The 9,720-nt window shown below is 67.8% G+C and overlaps 1 protein-coding gene across 2 annotated transcripts; it reads right to left on the reverse strand.

Moving 5' to 3' along the window:
- Positions 1-7,353, reverse strand: NOTUM (notum, palmitoleoyl-protein carboxylesterase). 2 transcript variants are annotated; one of them, XM_082705590.1, is made up of 12 exons: positions 7,103-7,353; positions 5,928-6,286; positions 4,804-4,856; positions 4,629-4,724; positions 4,160-4,220; positions 3,831-3,889; positions 3,360-3,462; positions 2,576-2,767; positions 2,349-2,449; positions 1,644-1,791; positions 700-747; positions 1-494 (listed from the first exon to the last, which is right to left on the reverse strand). In XM_082705590.1, the coding sequence occupies exons 2-12, from the start codon at positions 6,257-6,259 to the stop codon at positions 188-190; spliced, it is 1,500 nt and encodes a 499-aa protein (XP_082561716.1). In that variant the 5' UTR covers positions 6,260-6,286; positions 7,103-7,353; the 3' UTR covers positions 1-187. The 2 variants fall into 2 exon arrangements, with proteins under 2 accessions (XP_082561716.1, XP_082561715.1); XM_082705589.1 differs by lacking the exon at positions 7,103-7,353 and having other exon boundaries at positions 5,928-6,383.
- Positions 7,354-9,720: the final 2,367 nt, after the last annotated feature.

Here is a 9,720-nt window from a genome sequence, read left to right on the forward strand (position 1 = left end):
TATCATTAATCATATATTTCTTATTTTCCTTTTAAAAAAATTAAAGTAATAAAAAAGTGACTTTATAAAATAATACAAAAGGCCAGGAGAGGCCGGGTGGGGGGCTGGGGGGTGGCGGGACCCAGGACCCCGGCTCAGCGGGGCCTCCCGCAGGCAGCGGCGGGCAGCAGGGATAGCCAGCCAGAGCCTAGGTCCCCGAGCTCAGCATGCCGAGGAGTTTACTGGGCTCCAGACCCTGCTGTTGCGCCACGGCCTGCACGTCAAACCCCATGTGCATGAGGAACTGCGCCACGTTCATCTCCTGCCCTGTGAACTGGTCCCGGATAGTGGGGCAGGAGGGGTTGCAGTGGGGCCAAGGGCAGCTGTCCACCAGGTGAACCGGGCAGCCCTTCAGGGGGGCTTTGCTGGCCTTGTGGCTGTCGTGCAAGCTTCTGTCCCAACAGTGCAGTGCCCGGGGCAGCGAGGTCCCCTTCACCTGCACGTCCGTCCAGTGGCTGCAGACAGAAATCCGGGTAGGGGGTCACCTAGTGTGGCCAGAGGGGGCAGGAGGTGGGCTGGGTCTGAGTGCTGGCCACACAGCTGGTTGTGTACGTGGTACTGATGGCTCTAGAAAGCCCTGACACAGAGCCAGGCCAGGCAGGGGGCCCGCGGGGGGCTGGGGCTGGGGCTGGGATCCACTCAGGGCTTGGGGACACTGACCTTCGGATGATGATCTCGTGGGACAGGCAGGCGGGGGCGAAGCTGGCCCTGTCGGGAAGGAGGCGCACTGTGACCCCCGGGCCCTTCCCCACCCAGCCCGGTGCCCTCTCCCCTGGGAACCCATCCCCTCCCTGGCTCCCACCCTCCTCCCATAGCCGCGCCTGGCCAGCTGCTCCTCTGGACCAGGCCTTGTCCCCTCCAGCCCACATGCTCTGACGAACCCCGGTCTCTTCTGCCTCTGAGCCCTGCTCCAAGTGCACCGCTGCCAGGCATGGCCAGCTGGGCCGTGGGGGGAGGCCGACCCGGACATGCCACAGTCACGGACTGTATAGTCATAGACTGTATTTCTCAAGCAGTTTTAGGTTCACATCAAAACGCACTGGGAGGTAGAGATTTCCCCGTGCACGCCTGGTCCACGAGCACAGCCTCCCTCGCCATCAGCATCCCACAGATGGTGGGTCTGTCACAGCTGACGAGCCCGCGCGCACACGCCATCGTCACGCGGAGCCGGTGGCGTACGTCACGGCTCGCTCTCGCCGCTGTGCGTTCTGTGGGTTTGCACACGTGTGTAATGACGTGTGTCCACCATCGTGGTCTCCTACGGAGCAGTCTTGCCGTCCGACAGTTCTCTGTGCTCTGTTCATCCTTCCCCCGCCCCAGCTCTGTCCTTGGTACCCACTGATCCTGCTGCCCCCCAGCTCTGCTGTTTCCAGAACGTCCTGGGGTTGGAATCCTGCGCTGCGCGGCCTTCCTTCTCCGGGGAACGCGCACGTGAGCTGCCTCACGTCTTCCCGCGGCTGGAAAGCTCCCTTCTTCCCAGCGCTGGCCGACACCCTCACCCGGGCCGCCAGGGGCCGCTTCTCGCCTGTGAGGCCACTCGTGCAGCCCAGCAGTTTGCCGCACACCGAGGGGGCCGGGGTCGGGGGGGTGTCTCCAGGACTCACGGCACGTCCTTGAGCGTGTTCCGCAGCTCGCGGCCCAGGTTCTGGATGTAGAGCCACTGGCCCTCCTGCACAGGCTGCCCCGTGAGATGGACGTTGTCGACGGTGAGCTGGGCCTCGTCAAACAGCCACTGCACCACAAACACCGGGCCTGGGGGGGGCACAGCTCAGCTGGGCCTCGCCTTGGCACTCGGCCCCCACCCCAGGCCAAGGGCCTCCGGGGTCCCAGCGAGGGCCACGGTAGGCTTGCAGACCTGCTGGGCTCTCCCTGGGAGTGCCGGTCCGCAGCCCCAGGGCACCCTGGTCTGAGGAAGGACCCTGTTACCCATCCCTCACCTCCTTCCCCTGCCTGGCTCCCAGGCTCTCTGCTTTGACCAAAACTTGGTGATGTCCCTTTGAGCGTGGAGCAGGGAGGGACGGCCCAGGCCCCAACAAGGGCAGCACGGGGACTCATGCCGAGCACATTCCTGACTGAATGTGCACAGGGTGACCAGCCGCCCTGGCTTGCCTGGGGCCAAGTGCATGGTCAATGCCGGGACTGGGAAGGTCCCAGGCAGACCCGGAGAGCGCAGGTACCTCGCTCCCGTGTAGGCAGGCAGTGGTGTCCCCCCGGGCCGGCCTCTAGACTCCGGACTTGAAGAAGCCTGGCCTAGCACTCCTTGCTCACCGCCCGCCCCCGCCCCGCGCCCCACTGCAGCGGCCCCTCACAGCGCAGTGTTGGGTAGACTTTGTAGCCGAAGAAGCAGTTCCACTCCTCGCCGTCCTTGAACTGGTGCCGACAGCGCTCCGGGACCACCCCGTTCCAGTACCTGGGCATAGGCTGGGGGTCAGGCAGCCCCCGTCCCCGTCTCCACCGGGCCCCCCCAACCCACAGGTGCTCTACACAGGGGCCGGACAACCTCCCAGCGCCCGGCCAGCCTCCCAGCCTCTGGCACCTGATGCCTCGGCGGATGGCCTCCGTGGGCGCGCAGGTGACCGTGTCGACGCAGTCTGTGCCGCGGTACTGCTTGTTGTCCAGGAACCAGCCCGAGTCCGCCAGGCCCCGCACCTGGATGGCTGGGTAACCCAGCTCCTCCAGCTGCTCGGCCACCCGGTCCACATTCAGCAGCACCCCCGTGCCCCCCGCGCTGCAGAGAAGGCAGCGTGTGAGGCCCCCGGAACCCGCCCTGCCCCCGGGGCCAGCCCCAAGCCCCGCCTGGGGTCCTGAAGCCTTCTGAACAATGGGCTCCCAGACTCGTGTGCCTTCTGGGGCCCCGAGGCACTGACCCCTTCCTGCCTTCCTCCTTCCCTTCTCTCTCACCCTCTGACTCAGCTCCCTTATCTGCAAACCACGGCGGGCTCTGTGGGTTCAGGCTCAGTTCTCTAGACTCAGGATACCCTCTGGGCCCTCTGCATGCCTGTAACCAGGTGTGATCGCACATAGAGGGACGCTGGCCCTGGAGAAGGGGTCCTGTTCCACAACGAATGCCTCCCCGATTACCTAGGTCACTGTTGCCCAAGGCCTCCCTGGCCTCTGGCGAGCACAGGGCCCAGAAGCAGTCTCTGGACGGCCTCCAGCTGCGGAGCACTCCGTAGCTGAACCCTGGGGACCCTCGCGCTCCCTGCCCAGGCAGGGTGAAGCCGGAGCCCTCTACAGTCCCAGGCTCAGCCCCTGCTTGGCCTCCCATCCCCACTCCCGCCGCACCCCTGCAGACTCCCACCTTGCCCTGCCTGGCTCACCTGCTTCCTGCCAGCAGCAGCACCTTGGCCCCGCTCAGCCCTTTGCCCAGGAGCTCTCGGACCACCTCCTGGATGATGAGGGCACCCATGAAGGCGTACTCATCTGCAGGGGGAGGGAGGGTGGCTTCAGGTGGGGGCCCAGGCAGAGAGCAAGGCTTCCTGCCTCCAGGTTGGAAGGAGGAAGAGGTTGAGCTGGGGGTCTGGAGGCTCTTCCAGGGGCTGTGGCCTGGGCGGACTGGAGGGAAGTGGTCAGGGGCCCAAGGCTATGCCGTGGGCCCCTCCCCGGGGAACACCCAGGAGTGTGGACCCCCACAGGCACCCAGCCAGCCACGGACAGCCAGCCAGGGGTGTTTGGGGCAGGCATCCTGGGACACACTGTTAGGGGATTAGAGGGAGTTCCGAGACCGAGACCGGCCTCCCTGCCTTGTCTTTCGGGGGCGGGGAATAGAGAGAGGAAGGCCGGGGACTCACTCTTCTCCGACTTGGACGAAGCCCCGCTCCAGACATCGCTGGAGCAGTAAGGGATGAAGCTGTGACACAAGCACAGTGTGAGCGCGCCACCATCCTCCTCCGCCACCCACAGCCCTCAGGAACGACCCCCTTCCCAGGAAGGATCCTGAGAACAAGGCCTCCTGGGAAGGAAGTCTCCGAGGACAAGGCCCCACGGACAGGATTGCCCAGGAAGGACTCCTCCCCCCCATAAGGGCCCTCTCCAATGAGGACCACCCCCCATGGGACCCGCCCAGGAAAGAACCCACTGGAGGTAGGCCCCCCAGGGAGCACCCTCTGTTCCCTCTTACACCATGTTGGCATTCCACCAGTGGGGGTTTTCCTCGGGCTGGGAGGACAGGATCCCGGTGCCTGCAGTGGGGGGGGACAGAGGCAGTGGGCCCCGTGGGCAGCTTCTGGGGGGAAGGAGTGCGCAGCAACCAGGCCACAGGAAGCTGTGGGAGGTGGGCGACCCTCCTTGGCCGCACCAAGGCAGGTGGGCCAGGCCAGTCACTCGGATGCCACCCTGGATCTGTCCCGCCCTCCCCTGGCCTAGGGATGAGTGGTGGCAGCCGTGGTAAGCCGCCCCCGAGCTTACCTGCACAGTGAGAATGAAGATGTTAGGTGGGTGCCCTGGCCTTAGGAGAGCCAGAGAACTGGGGGGTGGGCAAGGGTGGGGCCTCCCCAGGGCTCTAGAAAGCCAGGACAGCAAGGGTTGTTCCAGAACTTGGAACCCCCAAGGGGAAGCCCCAGGCAGTCTGAGACTCGAGACTCGCCCACCTGTGCGGGTGCGCGGCCAGTCTCTGGAGCTCATGAGGCGCCGCATGGTGTCGTAGCGGGAGTCGCAGTTCTCCCTGTTGAAGCAGTACCAGCCACCTGCGGGCACAGCCCCCACGTCAGGGCGCGCGCGCGCAGGGGCCTCCGCCCGCCTCGCCGCCTCGGTCCTGGGACGCACCTTCCAGAAAAAGGAGCCACCGCCGACTGCCTTTGGATTCCTTCAGGTAGTAGCTGCGGGGGGGGAGGGGGGGGGCGGAAGGGTCATTCCACCTGTCGCCCGGCGCACGCTCCGGCCGCACGAGGGCGCCAGCGGCCAGGTCCCGCAGAGCGCGCGCGGCCCGCCGGCCGTGGCTGTCCCGGGAGGTGGCGCTCGCAGGGCGGGAAGGGCCGCGCGGGGCTGTGTGGTCCGTGGAAAATCCCCACGGCCCGCCCCGCGCGGGACCCGCTGTAACCTTGGCGCCGGCGGCCGGGCGGGCAGGGGGGCGGTCTTCGCTGGGCTCGGGATCTCCTGGGACGCGCGGCGCTGCTTGGAGACGGGAAAGCGCCCTCTCCAGAGGCGTGTGCGTGGGGCGGGATCCCTGGGACCCCCCGGGAGGTCGTGGAAGGGCGCGGGTGTCACCGGGTCCTCCCGCTGACGACTCCCGACCCGCAGCCTTACATCCTTCCTTCATACGCTTTGGGGCTGGACAGGGGTCAACGCTGCACCCCCATTCCTTCCGTCCCACCTGCGCCCCTTCCCTGCCCCTCTGGCTGGCTGGGGCCCCAGGCAGTCCCGGCGGCAGCAAGGAGCAGAGAGGGTCGGTGCGGAGCCGGCGTGGGGATGTTGGTACCGCAGGACTCTCCCCGCCCCGCTGCGTTGCCTCCTCCCCACTCGAGGGCTGCCATCTCCCCGCCCAGAGACCGAAGGACGCGAACAGAGGGGTTGGGCACCAGTGACCGAGGGGTCAGTGCCCGGCCTGGCGCGACGCCAGCTCTCCGAGCGCCGCCCCACCCCACCCCACCCCATCCTCGCCAGGGTCGGCTCCTCTCCCCCGGGGGGCGACCAGCGCAGGGACTCCGCGCGTCGGAGGGCGCACGGAGACGCAGGGCGCGAGCGCCGCGGGCGACCAGGCGGCGGGAAGCCGGTGGGGCCGTCTGCAGGGGCGCGCCGGGCAGGGCAGTCGGGTGCGGGCCTTACCCGGCCGGGCTGCCGCCTGCAGGGGCGCGCCGGGCGGGCGGTCGGGTTGCGGGCCTTACCCGGCCGGGCTGCCGCCTGCAGGGGCGCGGCGGGCGGGCGGGCGGGCGGGCGGGGGCGGGCCTTACCCGGCCGGGCTGCCGTCGTTGCAGGTCACCGACGTGTTGAGCAAGAGGTGCAGGCGCAGGTCCTCGTTGAGCTGCTGAGCCGAGCAGGGGTACAGGGACTGAGCCAGGCTTTTGACCTGCGCCATGAAGCTGTCCATGTTGCCCTCCACGGCCGTGAAGTCCAGCGGGAAGCTCTCCACCGGCTGCCCGGCCGCGGGGGCGGCCTCGGCACGAGGCGGGGGCGGGGGCGGGGGCGGCTGCTGGCCGCGGCGCCGCCAGGTCTTCCTGCCCTCGCCGCCCCCGGCCCAGTGCAGCAGGCCCAGCAGCAGCAGCACGCGCACCCCTCGGCCCATGGCCGCGCCGCTCGGGCCCGCGGCCACCTGCGGAGAGCGGGCGGCCTTGAGGCGGCGGCGGCGGCGGGAGCACCGGGCTGGGGGCGCCGGGCCGCAGGGCGCCGGTCGCGCCTGCTCGCTCGCCCCGCTCCCCGCGCTGGGCCCGGCAGAGGAAGCGCGGGCGGCTCGGCGTCGAGGCTCCGGGGGCCGGGCGCCGTCGGCCTGGGCAGCTCGGGCTCCGCGCACGGCCGGCGAGGGCAGCGCAGGGTCTGGGTGCGCTGGCTCCGGCCCGCGCCAATAAAGCGGCGGGGGCCGAGCCTGGGCGTAGTTTGCGGGGGCCGCGGCGGCCCGGGTGCCCGCGCGTTAGATGTGCCGCCGCCGCCCGCCTCGGCGGAGGGGGAGGGGGCCGCGCTCGCTCTTTTCTTGGCGGAGGCATCGCCTTTTCTTCCCAAACCGCAAGCCTGACGGAGGGGCCTGGCCTACCCCGCCGCGGCCGCCGGAGGCGCTCCCGGCCCGGCTCCGTGGGGGGCAGCGCGGCCCCGCGGTCCCGGCAGCTCCGTTCCCCGCGGCCGGCCCGGCGCCGCCGCCCCCGCCCCCGGGAGGCTGGAAGGGGCGGCGGGGCCGGGGCCGGGGGTGGGGGCGCCGGGCAGGAGCGGGGCTTTTCCGCGCCGGGACTCCGCCTGCCGCGCAGGGGCCGGGCCCGACGGGGCTGGGGGGCGCAGGGCGGGTGCGCTCACCTGAGCCGCCCGGGGGCCCCCCGCCCCCCGCCCCCCACCCCGGCCGCCCAGGCCCGGAGCAGCCCGCGGGCGACCCGAACCCCGGCCCGCACCCCCCGCCCCGAACGGGCCCGAGCCCCGCGCTCACCGCGGCCGACCCCGCGGCCCCGGCTCCTCGGCGTCGCTCGCCCTGCGCCAGCCCGCTGGGACGCCGGCTCGGCTGCGCTCCCCTCTGGCGCTGGCGCGGAGCCGCCCGGGACTTTTATCCAGCGGGGCCCCCGGGATCAAAGCGACGGCGGACACAGGGCCCCGCGCCGAGGGGCCGGCAGCAGCGGCGCCGGGGCCTCCAGGAGGAGCGGACAGGTGTGGCGCGGGACCCGGCGCCCTCGGTGACCTGCGGGAGGCAGCGGGCGCCCCGGCACGGCGCCACGGGGGAGTCGCCAGATCCCGCCGCCTGGATGGACAGATTCTGGGCGGCGCTGGGAAGCCGTGGGGCGCTGCCACTTACCGAGGTCGGTGGGCCTCGGGGTGGGGTCCTGGATCCTGTCTGCCAGAGCCCTGGCGGAGCGCTCCACCCCAAGGGCCCCCAAGAATCTCTCCCTGCCCCAGCTACCACTGGGAAGTCAGGGGCCAGGATCTATAAGCCGCCGGCTTGGTCTCCCCTGAGTGACCTCCACCCAACCAAGTTCATCATGGGCTCACCTTCCCCGCGGGCCTCACTGAGGACAGAAGGAGATTCTTTCTCAGAAATCAAAAGGGCAGGGGGGGGCAGGTGTTTGCTTAGGAGGATTCTAGCGGGTGGGTGGGGGAAAAGGGCATTGTTCATCCTCCGCACCCACAAAGTGCCATGGACAGCTCCAGCAGACCTTCTCTCACCCCCTCCCCTCTACAGTCCAGGGGATGCGTTACACCCATTTTAAAGACAGGCCTTGCCTTTTGGGACGGGAGCCCAAACTAGGGCAGGCCTTCCGGAGCCCCTCTCCTGGTTCAGGGCAACAGGGAGGCTGTGTCCTCTGGAAAGCACCTGCAGCCCCTTGTAGGGCAGGAGATTCAAGGCCTCCAGGGCCCTGGCAGCAGTCCCCCCAATCCCCGACTGCTGCTGGCCGTGAGTGCCCTCTGTCCTCATGGGGCCCGAGGCTGGGCACGGAGCTGCCTGTCTCCCGCTAAGACCAAACAGGGCCCTTAACAGCCATTGTTTGGGCACTGGAGAGTTGTGAGATGCTGGGGCAGAGCCCCAGAAACCTAAGATGAGCCAGAGGTATCCCGGAGGTTGGCCTGGGCTGGGGTCATTCAACCACGGAGAGGGCATGTGGTGTCACAGGTGTGTGTCCTCCCCAAAGGCCCCTTCAGTGTGGCTGTGTGCCCATTTTCCGGATGATGGGGACTGAGACTCAGAGAAGCTAATGGAAGAGCTGAGGATGAGCTCTGTTCATTCAGCAGTCCACACCTCCTGTCGTCCCCCTGTCCCCCTGGCTAACCCCTGTCAGGTCAGCTTGAAGGCCGCGCTTGGGACCGGCCAGCCAGAGTCAGTAGCTTCAAACTTTGGTTCCACCCAGAGGTGGTCCCACTTCCCACCTGGCCCCAGCTGACCTTCGCTTTGGGGAGAACCTGCTTAGGGAGCCCTCGCCCTCTAGAAGCCTGTGACCCCCAGTCCCAGGCGGGGCAGTGCTACTTCCCGCTGGATGGTAGGACCCAGGGGGCTTGTGCTTCACAGGGACCTGGCTCTGAGCCATTTCCTGGCTGGGAGATTCAGGGCAAGGCCTGTGACCTCTCTCTGTGCCTCCGTTTCCTCTTCTTTAAAGTGGGGTAATGACCGTTCCTCCATCAGAGGTTCTTTGTGGGATTATGGGCGCCCATGCGTGTAAGTGCCCAGCATGGCGCAGCAGGGACGGCCGGCGGGATTGCCGACGGAATTCCGGGACAAGGGAAAAGCATGCGTGTTATAGCCGCTGGTGTTTGCCTTGATGTGTCTTAGCCGGCACGTTGGTTCAAAACGAGTTCCTGTTCTGGTTTGTTCAACATCATGAGCAAAAGCGAACAGCTTTCCCCAGAACTTCCCCATCTGTCTGTGTCCACCTTCCCCACACCTGCTCCTTTAGAGCTGGGCTCCGACGCTGTTGCGACAACTGGCCGCTCGCCCTCGTCTTTCTGCCGACTCGGAACTGGCCCTGTCCTTGCGCTCCTGCCCCTCAGGGGCCAGCTCTACCTTTTGCAGCTCAGATGCCCCCTGCTCAGGGTTTTCAACTCCTGAAAGCCGCTGGGCCCTCTCAGGACAGCCGGTCTTTCAAGCCGCCCACCCCTGGGCCTCTGCTTCTAGGCTGCCCTCACCCAGCCCAGCGGCCACTGTGGCCCTGGCTGGTGGGAGGAGGGACAGCCCTCTGCGGAGCAGCCATGGGTCAGACACCACCTCCCAGCTGGTCGGACGACCATGGTCAGAAACGGAAACGGACAGGGGTTGGTGAGGGTGTGGAGAGCCTGGTCCTGCGCTGCTGGTGGGAATGTGGAAGGGGGCAGCCGTGGGAGGACACTGTCTGGGGGTTCCCTGGGAGCTGAAACACAATTATCATACGATCTAGTGACGCCACTTCTGGGGAGAGTCTCAAAAGGATTGAAAACAGGTGTCCTCACACAAGCTCGTCTGTGACCGTCCACGGCAACATGGGACCATCGTCTAAAGGAGGGAAACCCCAATATCCGTCACAAAATGAATGGATAAACAGAACGTGGTCTCTGCGTGTGATGCTATAGTCCTCAGACGTAAGACAG

Source organism: Mustela nivalis (assembly GCF_964662115.1).
Source record: "Mustela nivalis genome assembly, chromosome: 17".
In the NCBI taxonomy this organism is placed as follows: Eukaryota; Metazoa; Chordata; class Mammalia; order Carnivora; family Mustelidae; genus Mustela; species Mustela nivalis.